This window comes from Pipistrellus hanaki (assembly GCF_964339955.1).
Source record: "Pipistrellus hanaki genome assembly, chromosome: 5".
Taxonomy (NCBI): domain Eukaryota; kingdom Metazoa; phylum Chordata; class Mammalia; order Chiroptera; family Vespertilionidae; genus Pipistrellus; species Pipistrellus hanaki.
This window is the reverse complement of record NC_140507.1, coordinates 14,447,351-14,463,900: the sequence shown is the minus strand read 5'-3', so window position 1 is coordinate 14,463,900 and position 16,550 is coordinate 14,447,351. Positions and strand designations below refer to the sequence as shown.

General features: G+C 45.3%; 1 protein-coding gene across 1 annotated transcript in view; it reads left to right on the top strand.

Moving 5' to 3' along the window:
• The window catches only part of ITK (IL2 inducible T cell kinase), a 44,337-nt gene extending 34,412 nt beyond the window's left edge, over positions 1-9,925 (top strand). The window contains exons 10-17 of the mRNA XM_084883700.1: positions 377-510; positions 1,280-1,354; positions 1,701-1,872; positions 2,731-2,947; positions 4,516-4,580; positions 4,672-4,790; positions 6,495-6,652; positions 8,621-9,925. Of these exons, the coding sequence (XP_084739826.1) occupies positions 377-510; positions 1,280-1,354; positions 1,701-1,872; positions 2,731-2,947; positions 4,516-4,580; positions 4,672-4,790; positions 6,495-6,652; positions 8,621-8,692 (1,012 nt within the window). The 3' untranslated portion in view covers positions 8,693-9,925. The remainder of the gene's footprint in view (positions 1-376; positions 511-1,279; positions 1,355-1,700; positions 1,873-2,730; positions 2,948-4,515; positions 4,581-4,671; positions 4,791-6,494; positions 6,653-8,620) is intronic.
• The last annotated feature ends 6,625 nt before the right edge of the window (positions 9,926-16,550 follow it).

Below are 16,550 nucleotides of genomic sequence, written 5' to 3'. Positions count from 1 at the left end.
GTCAGGGCTGCGAGGTTAACTCTGCCGCACGCATCAAACTGGTGCGAAGAGGCCCAACATGCTTCCCTAGCATATGCTGATAACTAGCTAAGTCCTCAGAGCAGGGAAGGCAAACACATAGCATATGTGAGACCACTCTCGTTTTGTGGTTGTGGAAGAAATATCACGGCACTGACACTAAGGTCCAGATGCAGATTCCAGTCCTTAAAACAGCACCCAGGGCCAACCTGTCCAGACGGATGCAGTTTGAAATGTACCTGTTGCCTTTGTGAGCGAGGAAAAAAACCCAAAAGCTAGTAGGAACCTGGTACCAGTTGGCATTTTTGTGTCAAAACATTGCTTCCTAATTATTGCATTTATGTTGCATTTGTTTAAGTGAGAGCAACCCCTGCATAAAGCACTATCACATCAAAGAAACGAATGACAACCCCAAGCGATACTATGTGGCTGAAAAGTATGTGTTTGATTCCATCCCTCTCCTCATCAACTATCACCAGCACAACGGAGGAGGTGAGTCCTGCAGGACAAGGGGTGGGGACGGGGGGAAGAGAGGGGTCCTCCCACAGGCACTTGGAGAAAAGTGACAAATAATGAGCCTGGTTTCTTCATGTCAAACATGCTGATCTTAAATGATAAGTAAATATACAAATAGAAAAGGATGCCAAATACTGGATTATCTATATATATAAAAGCCTAAGTAACTGTTCAACCACTTGACTGGTAGCTATGACACGCACTGACCATCAGGGGAAGATACTCAACACACAGGCATGAAAACATGAAACAGACTTATGAATCTCAGAGGGAAGAAGGGAGGGAGAAGAGGGGGGAAGAGATTAACCAAAGATCTTATCAATATATGCATATTAGAGGCCCAGTGCACAGATTAGTGCATTGGTGGGATCCCTCACCTGGCCTGCAGGGATCGGGCCAAAACCAAATCATGTCTGACATCCCTGAGGGGTCCTGGAATGTGAGAGGGCACAAGCTAGGCTGAGGGACCCCACCAATACACAAATCTGTGCACCGGGCCTCTATTATTACATATTTTCCATTAGCCAATTGTACTGCTGGGGATCATGGGATTTTGCCACTTGCCCACCTGTGTTTCTGACTCTTCTCAGAGAGGGTGGAATATCAGTGACTGTGCTTTGGAATCTGTTTTCCAGAATAAAAGTAACGTTTGCACTGTGTTATATCCCTTCCTGGTGATTTAACTTGGATGGTTGTTTATGCAGCAAAGCTCTAACCACAGCCTTTTGCTTTTTAATCAACCCAGGCCTGGTCACACGACTTCGCTATCCTGTTTGTTCCTGGAGGCAGAAAGCCCCCGTCACAGCTGGGCTGAGATACGGTAAGCAGTGCATTTAGGAATGTTATACCTTTGCCTAAAACTCATGTCCCTAAAGGTCTGGGGCAAATCTGAATGGACATTCCATGAACCTAACTCTTCCCCAGACTTAGAATGGCCATTAGGACAGGAACATCTGGAGATGTGTGTACAAATAAGCATTTATGTGTGAGACCATTTATCTTGGCCAAACAATGTCCACTGACTTTAGTTGAGAGTTCATCAATGAAGTGCTTATTGAACACCTACTCTGTACAGAGCACTCTACTAAATGCTATTAGAAACATATTAGCAAGCAATGCCTTAGTGCTGCTTGCCAACCCTGAAAACCCTTCTCTGTCCCCTCCAGGAAAATGGGTGATCCATCCCTCGGAGCTCACTTTTGTGCAGGAGATTGGCAGCGGGCAGTTCGGACTGGTGCACCTTGGCTACTGGCTCAACAAGGACAAGGTGGCCATCAAAACCATTCAGGAAGGAGCTATGTCAGAAGAGGACTTCATAGAGGAGGCTGAAGTCATGATGTGAGTGGTCCGAACCAGAGCAGACAAAGGTGCCATGGGAAAGGTGTTCTTCGTTCTGTTCTTTATTATTTTTTTTTTAAAGATATTTTATTGAGCCGAAACCGGTTTGGCTCAGTGGTAGAGCGTCGGTCTGTGGACTGAAGGGTCCCAGATTCGATTCCGGTCAAGGGCATGTGCCTTGGCTGCGTGCGCATCCCCAATGGGGGGTGTGCAAGAGGCAGCTGGTCGATCTTTCTCTCTCATCGAAGTTTCTGGCTCTCTGGCTCTCTCCCTTCCTCTCTGTAAAAAATCAATAAAATATATATATTTTTAAAATATATATTTTATTGATTTTTTTACAGAAAGGAGGGGAGAGGGATAGAAAGTTAGAAACATCGATGAGAGAGAAACATCAATCAGCTGCCTCCTGCACACTCCCTACCGGGGATGTGCCCACAACCAAGGTACATGCCCTTGACCGGAATCGAACCTGGGACCTTTCAGTCCACAGGCCAACACTCTATCCACTGAGCCAAACTGGTTTCGGCTTGGCTGTGTTCTTTAAATAGCACCCTGATGCCCATTGTGCCAGCTCCCTGCTCAAATCCAGTGATGGCTTTCTATGGCATAGAGAATAAAATCACACTCTCACCGTGGTCCCCAGGCCTGGCACAGTCTGGCCCTGCCAGCTGGTGAAGCTCACCTCCTACCCTTCTCTCCTCCGGTTCACAACATGCCAGCCACACAGGCCTACGCAGTTGCCATCCTTCAGGTCTAGGCTCAAGTGACATGCTTTTGTGTTTTGGGTGGGGGGTGGGGGGGTACTCATTTTCAGGAAACTATGTTTGGACCATCTCACCCTTTGCCTTTTTCTTCCAGGAAACTCTCTCACCCCAAACTGGTCCAGCTGTACGGGGTGTGCCTGGAGCAGGCCCCCATCTGCCTCGTGTTTGAGTTCATGGAGCATGGCTGCCTGTCGGATTACCTGCGCAGCCAGCGGGGGCTCTTGGCTGCAGAGACCCTGCTGGGAATGTGCCTGGACGTGTGCGAGGGCATGGCCTACCTGGAAGAGGCGTGTGTCATCCACAGGGACCTGGTAAGACGGTGTAGGGCATCCACCTTCAGGTCCAGGATGAAGGGCCCCTGAAATATAGAGCTACCAAGACTGGGATGCATTAGTCAATCTCAAGTCACACCACCTCTCTTTCCTTCCATCCCCACCCCTCTCAACCTGACTTCCTCTACCCACTTTGGGATGTCCCAGTGGGAAAGTGTTTTATGAGGACTTCGAGTGGGGCTCTAATTGCAGCCCCACCTCTAAGATTCAGTTTACACTCTTCCAAAATGCAACCAACAGCCTCTTTTTCATCGCTTCTCTGCGCCCTCCTGGTAAAACAAGGGAACTGGACAAGTAGTTTTTCTCAAAGTGTTATCCCAGGATCTATAAGAATCCCACCTAGACCTGTCCTCAGAACCTCTGGGTTTGGGGCTCAGGAATCCTAATTTTAACATGCTCTGCCATGGGATTGTAGGCACATTAAAATTTGGGGCTCTGGGAGAAATAAGAGGTCAACCGAAGGACTTGTATGCATGCATATAAGCATAACCAATGGATGCAAGACACTGGGGGGGGGGGCATGTATGGGAGGGGGTGGGGGGACAATGGGAAGATATGTACACATGTAATATCTTTTTTTTTTTTAATATTTTATTGATTTTTCACAGAGAGGAAGGGAGAGGGATAGAGAGTTGGAAACATTGATGAGAGAGATACATCGACCAGCTGCCTCCTGCACACCCCCCATCAGGGATGTGCCCACAACCAATGTACATGCCCTTGATCGGAATTGAACCTGGGACCTTTCAGTCCACAGACCAATGCTCTATCCACTGAGCCAAACCGGTTTCGGCCACATGTAATATCTTAATCAAGAAAAAAAGAAAAAAAAAGAAAAAGAAATTAAATTTGAGTCTCCCTGGAGTCTTCTATCCCTGAGAGCTCTTCCGATGCCACATTCTGAAATATTAATTTGGAAATAGGTACTCTTCCTACTGATAAATAGTTTTAAGGGGATTAGAAACTTGAAAACATTCTCATTTCAGTCAAATGGGTGACAGACTCTTCCCAGCAGCCCTAATGTTAACATGTATATCACATATGGATGCATTAGAGTAGGGGTGTCGAACTCAATCAGAGAAGGGGCCAAAATCTAAAATCCAGCCTAAATGGCGGGCCGAATGGTTTACTGAACAGTCATAAACTGACAATGTCATAAACTGACAGCGGAGTGCAGTGATGACAGCGCAGTGCGGGCCACATTGCAAGGCCTGGCGGGCTGGATTTGGCCCACGGGCCTTGTGTTTGACACATGTGCATTAGAGCATATCATTGGTTAGACCACACATGGATTTCTCTTTTAATTAGGATCCCAGAAATGAAGATAAGAGGCCAACCCTCCTCCTCCTGATAAGGGACCTCAAGCATTCCTCTTCTAGCTCCCTTCCATCAGGCGTTGGTGAAGCTCAGTTAACGTTTGTCGAGCTCCTCGAAGCCTCCTACAGCAGCACCTAGAAAAGCGAAGGGCCTGGTTACAGGGGACTCCCTCATTATTGATTATCCACCAACAGTCTCTCTTTCCCTTTTGTTGGCTGCCCCCTGTCCAGGCTGCCCGGAATTGCCTAGTGGGAGAAAACCAAGTCATCAAGGTGTCGGACTTTGGGATGACAAGGTAACTCAGGGACACGGTGCCGGCCCAGCCTCGGGAGGGGGGACTCGGGCCTCTAGAACATTCCTGCACACTCTCTCCGCTCTCTTCCCAGGTTTGTCCTTGATGATCAGTACACCAGCTCCTCGGGCACCAAGTTCCCGGTGAAGTGGGCGTCCCCGGAAGTCTTCTCCTTCAGTCGCTACAGCAGCAAGTCGGATGTGTGGTCATTCGGTGGGTGTCCCCCTGCCCAGAGCCACGTGATCTGAGTCTACTTGCCCTTGAACTCTGGATGGGAGGGGGTCCCGCTGGTAGTTTGTGTGTAATAATGGCTCTAAAAAGCATGAAGGGGCCCTCATTATTGTAGTTAATCTAGAGATCTTTGAAAATAGGGTAAAAATGAGAGTGGAAACAGGATTCTGGTGACAGCTGCTGTGAGAGCCAGAGCTGGAGGAGTCAGAAGACTAGAATATGAGTTCTTTGAGGATCGGAACCATATTTTTTCCAATATTATATTCCCTTATTTAATCCTCGATAACTACTTACTTATTCAGCAACAATGTATAGAGCGTCTACTGTATGCCTGGGCCTAATGTAGATGCTCATAGTACGGTAATGGTAGGACAGCTCACAGTACAGGGAAGACTGCTCTTGAAGCAGAAGTTTAGGAGGAGACAGATAATGATTATGGGAACAAGCTAATCCACAAGTCTATAAGATACAGTCAGGTAGTGAGAATAAGTGCTATGAATAAGATAAAGTCATGGGGTGGAGAGTGACTGGGATGGGGAGAGGGTCTGTTTTAAGAACACGCGCTGAGAAGGCCTCTCTGAGGAGGTGACTCTCGGGCACCTGAATGATGAGAGGAAGTTGTCTCTGCATGCAGGGTGTTGTCCTAATTAGCTGTAGTGTTTTAAGCAAGTCCGGTTTGGGCCTTACTGAAGTGTCTCATCAGTGTCTTACAAGGTTTGCATGGAAGCAATTGTGTTCAAACCAGCATTGAGCCTCAGACCACAATTTTCCAAAGAAATCTCAATAGAAATCCTGGCATCTTGGGATGCTGAACAGTCTTATTCTCAGATAGATTCTGAATTTCAAAAACGCCCGAGGCATTCCTGAAGATCCCTTAGAAATTCTGATCCAGAGGCCTGGGTGGTGGGCCCAGGATCTACCATTTGAGCAAACTTCTGGGGTGATATTTATTCAGACGTTTTGGAAGTGATGCTTTGAAAAATTCTGCCCTAAGGTTCTCTAGAATATGCTTTGAAAACACCTGGGCTGCCAGCTGTCTTCCCACTCTGTCCTCGAGGAATGTATTGGCACAAAATAAAGCTGGCTGTGACATTTATACTTTGGGCAGAGGAGGAAAAGGGTTTATTTAAATCAGGTGGTCGAAGTGGACAACCTGAAGATGCGTTTGGCTTGATCTACACAGTATTCTTAAAAATCAAATTGCATTTATTGTATATTCTAAAACTCTCAATATACGACTTCTTTTGAAAAATCAGAAAATGCGATAGTCCTGAGCCCTCATGTGGTCTGTCTTGCAGGAGCTAAATCACAGCTGTCTCGATAAGACAGAACTTTTGACCCCCAGTTTTCCACAGTCCTCACTAGTTCCTATGACACACCTCACCCGCTTCACTCATTCACATCACGTATAGACATTTGAATTTATGTCCCCTGCAAGTTTTAGTAGTAGCATTTGAGTTCGATGTAACAGCGGGCTGTGCCTGACAATGCTTCACCACTAAGGTTGGAAAATCTCTGTTCTTTAGAAATAGTGCAGGCCAATAAGCCTCAGGTGGCTTGATATTTTACTTCTTGGAAATAGGGAGTTGAATCTTAATGTCAAGGAGCCTGTGATTTCTAGATGTACGTTTGTTTGCTATTTGTGAGCTCTCTCATTAGCTGTGCTGCACTCGCCATTTCTTATAGGTGTGCTCATGTGGGAAGTCTTCAGCGAAGGCAAAATCCCATATGAAAACCGAAGCAACTCGGAGGTGGTGGAAGATATCAGTACTGGATTTCGGTTATACAAGCCCCGGCTGGCCTCCTCGCATATCTACCAGATCATGAATCATTGCTGGAAAGAGGTCAGTAGAGGAAGTGGTTTCCCCTACACTACAGCTTCGGCGTCTGCCCTCTCCCCCAGAGAAAGGGACCCTTTTAGAGGATGAGTCAGCAGGAATGAATGAAATAGATGAGGGGGAAAGTGACTTGGAGAGTCTAGTAACTAGAGGGATCTGGCAGTGACCTTAAATATCATTTGATTTGCTACACAATGTCACAAGCCATGAACATATTGTTAGAGAGAAGGAGGGAAGGAAGCCCATGTCGGTATTTCAGTTTCCTAAGAGGGGAAAAAGCATTTGTGTAACATTGTAAAACAGTTGCATGTACATAAAGTTAGTTCTATAAATTGGGGATCAGAAGTTCATTTTATTCAGGCAACAGTTCAGAAAGCGAATCCAATTACTCTGCACCCTCCCAGATGTCTCGGTGATCCACGTTTGGGTTACAGGCTGGGCCTTGAACCACATCAGCATGAGTCTTAGATGTCCTTTGGTGAGTTAGGGAAATTGTAAATTTCAACCGAAGCTGAGAGTTGCTGAAATAGCGAGTTAATACACTTTCAGATCATTGAAGGGTAACAAGGTAGAATTGAAAAAACCATAGAATACTTGGGTTTTGTCTCAGCATTGCCCTGTCATAGTTTTTAATCTTAGACTGTTCTCAAAACCTGCTCTTTCGTACTGGTAGAGCATTGCATAATGCTTGATTTGTAAATTCATAGAGCTAAGTCCATAGATCTTTTATAATCAGAAGCAAAAAAACAAAAAAAACAAACGAAGGGCACAAAAACAAATCTAGTTCATTTCACAAGGACTAACTGCTATTATAATTATGATAGATGACATTTATTTAGCACTTTTTTCTCTTTTTTTAATCTGATAAACATTATTGTTCAGAAGTTTTAGATTTACAGAAAAATTGAGCAAATAACAGAGTTCCCACATACCTTTTCCCCTCTGAATAACATTTTGCATTAGTGTAGTATACTTATTCTAATTAATCAACCACTATTGGTACATTATTCACTGACATCCATCATTTACATTAAGGTTCACTCTTTGTGTTGTGCAGCCCTATAAGTTTTGAAAAATGTATAATATGTCTCTACCATTGTAGTATCATACAGAATAGTTTCACTGCCCTGAAATCTACCATGATTTACCTTTATTTTATTTATCTTTTCTCCCCTTCTCACCAAATCCCTATCATCTATTAATCTTTTTATTATCCATGTTTTGCCTTTTTTGTTTTGTTTTTTTTTTAAATATATATTTTATTGATTTTTAACAGAGAGAAAGGGAGAGAAACGTCGATGAGAGAGAAACATTGACCAGCTGCCTCTTGTACACCCCCTACTGGGGATGTGCCCACAACCAAGGTACATGCCCTTGACTGGAATCGAACCTGGGACCTTTCAGTCCGCAGACCGACGCTCTACCACTGAGCCAAACTGGCTTCGGCCACGTTTTGCCTTTTTAAGAATGTCATCTAGTTAGAATCATACAGTGTGTGGCCTTTCCATATTGAACTCTTTTACTTAATAATGTGCATTTAAGATTCTTCCATGTCTTTTTGTGGCTTGTTCACTCATTTGTTTTTATCACTTAATACTATTCCATTGTATGGCTATACCACAAACATCAATGACGAGAGAGAATTATTGATCAGCTGCCTCCTACACTTTCTACACTGGGGATTTGAGCCCACAACTCAGGCATGTGCCCTGACCAGGAATCGAACCTCGACCTCCTGATTCATAGGTTGATGCTCCACCACTGAGACACACCAGCTGAGCTTGAGTTAATTTTTGTGAAGGATATGTGTATGTGTCTAAAATCATTGTATCGAATATGGATGTCTAATTGGTCTGGCACCATTTTAAAAGCATATTTTAAAATCAGCAGAGGGTATTGCTGGTGAAGTCTAGTTTGCTTTTCAAATTAGCTCAAGTACAAGGACCTCACAGAGTTCTTTTCTTCCTTCTCTAGAAACCTGAAGACCGGCCACCTTTCTCCAGACTCTTCAGTCAACTGGGCGAAATTGCAGAACTGGGACTTTAGCAGAGACTCAGCTGCAGATCCTGAGCCAGAAGAAGTCCTCCCTCCACAGAGCATTAAAAGCTTCCACCAGCCCAGGACTCCCCATGGGCAGCCGGCCTCTGGTGCCAGTCCCTGAGCTGCTAGGGAGGCAGCACCCTGACAGAGGCTGGCACTCGGCCACCAGCAGGAGGCTAAGCCAATGAACTGGGAGCCAGGCCAGGCAGCGGCCATACCTCCACCCTCCCTCCAGCCTCTTATCTCGGGTGCTGCACAAACCTCAACCTGACAGCCTTCAGGCCACCTTTCTTGCACTTCTTCTCAGAGAAAGGGAGTGGATTGTTATTTTATTGTTCAGGGACTTTTTATCTGGCCTGACAGGACAACACAAAATCCCAGGGGATGGGCAAGAGGAAGAGCAGCATGATTCTTGATCAAGAACAGTGAGTTAATTCAGGTCAGAAAGAGTAAGCTGCTCGCTGCGATGCTGTCAGCCACAGCTTCCTGCCACCGCGGAGGGAGGAGCAGCTGCTCACACCAGAGGCCGGATGTTCTGAGAAGCCGCTTTATGAGGTTTCACTCGGAGTACTCAGCCACCTTTCTCCATGAAGGCAGCCTTTTGGATTTGGGTGGACTCTGATCCCATGGTTGGAGGGTTGGGTATCTGGTGTCTGGGCAGAAAGAGGGCATCTGATGGTAGGGAACCCACGGAGAAAGACCTTAGATTGTTACTGCACCAATGCTCGCCTTTAGTACCGAGCCAGGCAGGTGACTCTGCCTCCCTCCCCTCTGCACAGATCACTTGCAGCCATCCTAGGAGGAAATGGTTGCTTCTGAACACAGACTCCGGTTGAGGACTCTGTCACCTGCCACCCCCGGCTCCGGAATCACTCTTCCATCAACAACAGAGGGCAGCATTGTGTTGTGCAGCCTCGCCTTGCAGAGACATAGAAGCCTGGTTAAGCCCTAAAAATTCACAGCTTTACAGTTGGGAGACTTGAAGTCTCCCCAAGTTCTGGGAGAGGAACCAAAGGGTCTGTTCTTTCTCAGACCATCTGGATGGAAACCGAGTCAGGCACTGAGCGGGGTGTTCCTGTAGCAATGGCCACTGTGGATTGAGCACCTAAACATGCAAAGTGAATATGTACTGAGCTACAAGCCTTCTCTGCAATTCAGCCTGAGTTCACCCCAGTCTCGTGAGGTAGCATTATTATTCCCATTCTACAGGTAGTAAAACGGAGGCTTTAAAAAAAAAAAAAACCAGGACGCCTGCCAGAAGCAACAGAGCTAGGAAATATAAAGGCCAGGATTCTAGCCCACAACTGCCTGACTCCAATGCACAGTTTCTTTATTCCTGTTCAACCCCTTCTTCTACAGAGGATGAAAGGGATTGCAGAGGAGGCAAGCCCAGTAGAAGGGAAAGGCAGGGAAAGCCAACGAAGACATAAACAAAGGACCACCAGAAAATAAGGTTGCTCCTGTGTAGCCCTCCCCCTCGGAATAGATCTTCTCTTCCCGCAGCTGTAGCCTCCCTTTAGTCAAAGTAAACGAGTTTGGACTCACTCGGTTAATTAACTCTTTGATTCACTCAACCCACCAGAGCCAGGTTGCGAGCAGCCATTTATAGGTCAGCTTCAAAGCCGCTTGGACAGGCTCTCCTGCGGAAGTGTGAAAGCCCTTTCATCATTCCCGTGTTGAGCTGGCTGCAGTCTTCCGGGACACTTTGTGGGGAAAGGTATTCCCTGATGTAAGAGGGTGTGATTTTCTGACAGTGTTTAGACAAAACTCTTGGCGTGATTGCTGGATGGTGTTGCAACCAGCTCTTTCTAACCCATGTGACATTTTGACTAGCTGGAGATTCAGATGTTAACTATCATTGTTGTGAAAGTGGGAGCCCCAAGATAAACTCCGTCTTTCAGAAGATGATCTTACTCAGCTTATCCAGAATTACCCCTGTGTAGTTTTTTATACATTTATTTTTTTTTTTTGGAACCCTTCCTTAGAGAGGATTTCTCACCCAGTCTAGAAGGAAAACGTCAGAGTTGACAGATTTCTGTGGTCTGGGTTAGAAAACTCCCCCTTGGATGGTATTATCTTGTCCAGGCTCAGTCATTGGAGCCTTAACCGAAGGTGTGGAGAGAGTTCACTTTCCACTGCCCTCTCCTGCACAATGGGCTTCCGGCCTGTTTTTATTTTCAGTTTTCTAACATTTTGCAAAATGGTGCCACGTGTTCCCTGGAATACCCTCATACAAGGTTTGGGTTCTGGGTGCATTTTATCATTTTTGCCTTTTGTATCGTTGGAGACTATGTATTTATATATGCATAGGCTGGATATTTATTAGTGTACAGTCACTGCCAGTGTTCATAGTAAAACTATTACCAATATACTCTTACCCATCACAAAGCACACAGAGTTAAAGGTTGAGTCCAGCAAATAAAGCTGTCATTTTAATAACTAAGAGTGTGTATGGCCTGGGTTTCATATTTGTCCAAATGTTAAACAGTCACAGATTCTCCTTAAATAAGCATGGTTAAATGATTTCATGTTCCACAGACAAGTAAAAACTATATGTCAGTCAACATTTGTTCAACAGGCAAATATCAAATGCTTCCTATGTTCCTATGACATGCTGTGTTGAGAATTGCAGAAAAGGCACAGTCTTTATCTTTAAGAAATGGTAGGTGGATAGGGAGGAAAGGGGATCCCAATATATGGTGACAGGGGATTTGACTTTGAGTGGTGGGCACATAGTGCAATATACTGTTTGTAACATAGAAACCCACACCTGAAACAAATATGTTCATGTCTATCAATGTCACCCCACTAAATTTAATTTAAAAAATAAATAGCATGTCTGTTTGGAAAGACATATAAACAAATAAAATTATGTATAATATAGCATTAGAGGAGCAACAAAAATGTGGTTAAAGAAGAGAAGAGTTCAGAAAACTGGTGGAACCTAACACTTTTAATAGAGGAAGGTGATGTCACATGCTGCGTGAAGTGTGGTCCCTGGACCAGAAGGAACAGCATGACCAGCTTGTGAGAAATGCAAATTCTCTGGCTTCACCAGGAGACCTGCTGAATGAGAATCGTCATTTTAACAAGATCCATAGGAGATTCTATGCACATGAAAGTTTGGGAAGCACTGCCATAGAAGATATTATGTCTGACTCAGTTTTAAATATGAATTATGGTGTGTTTTTTTAAAGACAAGCAATTGGGCAGAAATAAGATCTATACTTTCCAGATAGAGGGATAGAGGAAACCAAATGAATTGGGAAGCTATTATCAATTTACCATTGGGGTGTGGGCGTGTGTGTGTGTGTGTGTGTGTGTGTGGTCTGGGCACAGGTGAGGAATATAGAAAGGGTAGACAAATTGAAACAGGCGATAAATATAGTCAAGAACCATGTTACAAAAGACAAAAAAAAATGGAACTCTATCTATAGATACAAAAGATATCATTGAGCAAGGAGAGAAAGCCAAAAAATTTTAATGTGTTTTTATTGATTTTTTTAGAGAGCAAGGAGGGGAGGGAGAGAGAGAGAGAGAGAGAGAGAGAGAGAGAGAGAAAGAGAGAGAGAGAGATCAGTTGCTTCCTGCATGCACACATCCTGTCAGGGAACTGAACCCACAACCTGGGCATGCGCCATGACCTGGAAATGAATCATCAACCTTTTGGTGCATGGGACAATATTCAAACAACTGAGCCACAGTTGCCAGAACAAGAAGGCCAAATTTGTGTTTTAAAATGTACTCTGGCAGCAGCATGTCGAGGGGATTTGAGAGAGGCAACCTGGTGGAAGAGAAACCAATTTGGAGATGATTTCTGTCTTGCTCCTAATATCAGATTATTGTTCATACTCATTCACTGTCATCAGCTCTGTGAGTGACATGTGGAAATTATAATTCAGTCTGCAGTCACAGTTGGACAGAAATAGATTATCTTCCCCTCCCTCTTAAAAATCTCAGGGATATGAAAGCCAAGTTATTATATTTTGGGTGAGTTGAGCTCTCCCTGTACCTTTCAGTTCACCAAATGCCCATGTCCATCTGCTGCAGGAACCAGTTCAGGCTGCAGAGGACCACTAGGCACAGAAGAGAAAGCCTGTGGCTTCATGCCATCCTTCATGGGACTCCCCTCTGGCCTGGCTTCCACAGGCAGGTGATCCAGAGAGGAAATTTCTAAAGGGGATAGGTGAACAGACTGCTTCTCAGAGCACTTGTCCTGAAGACCCTGTTCTCTCTGGAATCTTCCAAAGCTCTGAGGTCCATCACTCTGAAGAAGCAGAATACACCCCACTAAGCAAGATAGGCAGTGTACACTCACTGTAGGAGGGTTTGTAGGGGCAGAGGGAGCTGTGGATTCCCTTGTCTGGGGCTCACGAAGGCGGTCTGAGGATCAGGAAGACAGGGCACAGACCATTTGGAGTTGAACCTGCATTTGCACAGAAAGCAATATTTTCAATTAGAGTGTATGTTTATTTGCCTGGGCTTTGAGGGAAATGCAATGTAGCCTGCTCCTCAGAGCCACCCCTTGGTGGCAGCAGTGTGTGTGTGTGTGTGTGTGTGTGTGTGTGTGTGTGTGAGTGTCTTCAATTACTTTGAGGTTCTCCCCAAGTCAAGGTATGTAGTTGGCTTGGGAAATAACAACAGCGTACATATGCTGCTAGAAGGAGTTATAGAGATCCTTCATTTACTTCATAAGTAGTGACCATTCACTTGCTATTGCCTAGCACTGTGTTAGGTGCATAAGATGAATAAGATATCAGTTAGGGATCAAATACATCACACTCACATTAAGCTCAACCAAGCAGGGCTGATTTACAAAAAGACTATTTAAAAATAGTGTGGGTCAGGTTTAGGAGAACCACAGCAAGTGGTACAGAGGAAAATAAAAGCCACAGAGCAGTTACTACACTAAGGCCTGAAGAGACAGGAGGGGAGTGGTCATATGAATGTGGAAGCAGAGGGTCAGTGGGAGAAGGTGGCCTTCAGAGAAGAGGACCTTGAGGAGGGACAGAGGAAGCCCCAAGTAGCATCCCGAGGAGGAAGCCAGAAGAGCAAATATGCTGACCCCATAGGCCTCCCTTCACCCCATCAATGCTGAGGCTTCTTGTTAACCAAACCAACTGGAGGCCAGAGGGCAAGGAAACCCTAGTAGGGCAGTCCACAGAGGCCAGTCTCCAGGGGAGACAGCAAGGTAAGGAGAGTGGAGTGTTCTGGGGGAGTGAGAGACACCAACCTGTCTGTTCCTAATTTGCATGCTCCCAACCATCCTGTGGGGTTGACTGTAGGGCCACCTATGCTAGCCTGAGCATACAGCATACCTCAGCTATGATTTTATTTATTTTTATTTTTTAAATATATTTTATTGATTTTTATACAGAGAGGAAGGGAGAAAGATAGAGAGTTAGAAACATCGATGAGAGAGAGTCATTGATCAGCTGCCTCTTGCACACCCCCTACTGGGGATATGCCCGCAACCAAGGTACATGCCCTTGACTGGAATCGAACCGGGACCCTTCAGTCCCCAAGCCGATGCTCTATCCATTGGGCCAAACTGGTCCCGGCTCAGCTATGATTTTACATTCCAAACCCATTTGGAATATGCTCAGATCCTCCTTATCAGTTCGTATCCAAAATTATTAGAAACAGTATGTGTTTAAATAAAGAAGAAATGGGGGGGGGGGGAGATTAAATGTTCTTTGCTATAAGTTATGTGTAAAAGAGCTGACCTTCAGAGGCCAATTCTCTGGAAATTGTGGGAAATGATCAAGGTGAAGGAAGACAACAGAGAAGGGAGGGAATGCATTTTCAAATGGCCCAGGATGAAGCTTTCCACAGTTAAACATCCTCAATATACTATATAATAAAAACCTAATATGCAAATTGACCAAACAGCAGAAAGACCAGCGGAACGACTAGTCGCTATGATGCTCACTGACCACTAGGGGACAGACGCTCAACACAGGAGCTGCCCCGAGGTGGTCAGTGTGCTCCCACAGGGGGAGCACCACTCAAGGAGCAAGGGGTCCCAGATTGCAAGAGCCCTGGACTTCGAGAGGGATGTCTGACTGCTAGCTTAAGCCTGATCCCCCCAGGGACATCCCCCTGGCCGATCCCCGAGGCAGGCAGACATCCCCCAAGAGGTCCTGGACTATGAGAGGGCGCAGGCTGGCTGATCTCATTGCTGATGTGGCTGACGGGTTGGACATGAAGGAAATGTGAAGGCAGGAGATAGACGGCTACACACTTCACTGGCAACACGTAAACTAAGATTTCATTTTTGATTATTCATTCAACCCACTTTTACTGAACTCCTATGAGGATGCAGTGGGGAGCAAGATGGACACACCCTTTCTCTTGGGTTTTATGTTCTACTGGTGGGATGCAGGCAGGTATGTCAATAATTACAACGCAGCGTAACAAGGGGTATGATAGAGGAAGCCCAGGGAGCTATAGACAGCTGACCTTTAACCTACCCCAGACACAGAGGGAAATTGGAGAAAGCGACATCTAAGTGGATACCAGAAGGAGGAGTAGAAGTTGGGCAGCAAAGAGGGATAACGCGTAGAAAGGAGAGGGAAAGGAGGACAGATCATTCTCAGGGAAAGAAAAAAAAAAAAAAAAAGCCCAGCTTGTACAAAGGCCACAAGAGAGAGCACAGCAAGTTTGGGGAACTAAGAGATTCCTTTCAGCTGAAGCAGAGCAAGCTTGTTCCCAGGAGAGGTACATGCCAGGTCATGTAAGACACCCTCGGCCACAGTAAGGAGTTTGGGCCCCATCCTGAGAGCGTGGGGAGCTAGTGAAGTGCTTTAAGCCTGGCCAAGGCGTGTCCTTTGTTTTTAACTCAAAAGATTTCCCACATTCAGAGGGACTCTGGAGTGTATCCAACCTACTTCACTCTATAGAAGGGGCACAGGGAGGTGGAGTGAGTTGCCTAAGAACGCTGCTCAGTTGCAAAACTAGGACCAAAAGGCAAGGCTCTGAACTTCCCACAAGTGGTGACGACAAGACCATACTGCTTCCCTTCTAAGCAAATAGCACTCGGGAGTCAGAGAATTAGTTTCACCTCAGATCTCACCAAACATATATGTAATAGTCTCTTCTGTTTTTAAGTAGCTTGGTGAAAAGACAGGGAAGGAACCGTGGGGAGAAATACGTCTTCCAGAAGCCTACACCATTCACAACAGTGTTTTCTTCAGAATGAAAATCCATTCTCTCATTGTCACATATTGTATTTGTAATCACTGACACTCAAAATCCCCAGGATCACAATGGAAAATTTTTAAAATATATATATATTTTTAAGAGAGAAACCTCAGTTCTATTTTCAAAGCCACCCTTCACGAACACTCCCACAGTTTTCTCACATGGCATCCGGAGCAGAAACGCATGAGTGTATATATGTACATATACACCACTCTTTCTAAAAATAGCCATTTAAATTAGGGTGATGTAACATCAAACCACAGAGGATCATGATTTCTGAGTGCTTGGGAACTGGTGTGAGATCAGTGAGGACAAAGACTGCCCAGCCCTTGAGTAACATGGCCCCTCTATAAATAGCCCCGGATAGGAAGAGAGGGTGATTAACTATACATTTGAGGGCCCTGGGCAAACATTTCCGAATGGTTCCCTTAAAATAGGACGTCATCCCTTAAATCCATACACATCTTAAATGGCCTCAAATGCTTTCGAATTATTGACCCTGTGAGGTAGGTATGGCTCCTGATAGCTATAGTGTCATCTCAGGGAACAGATAGTGAAATGGTTTACTCCCAGGTTAGGATTGGGTGTGGTCTGCGGAGAGCCCTAGAGGACCAATTAAGCCACCAAGAGAAGGTCTTGCCTGTCCTCTCAGTTCCTTCTT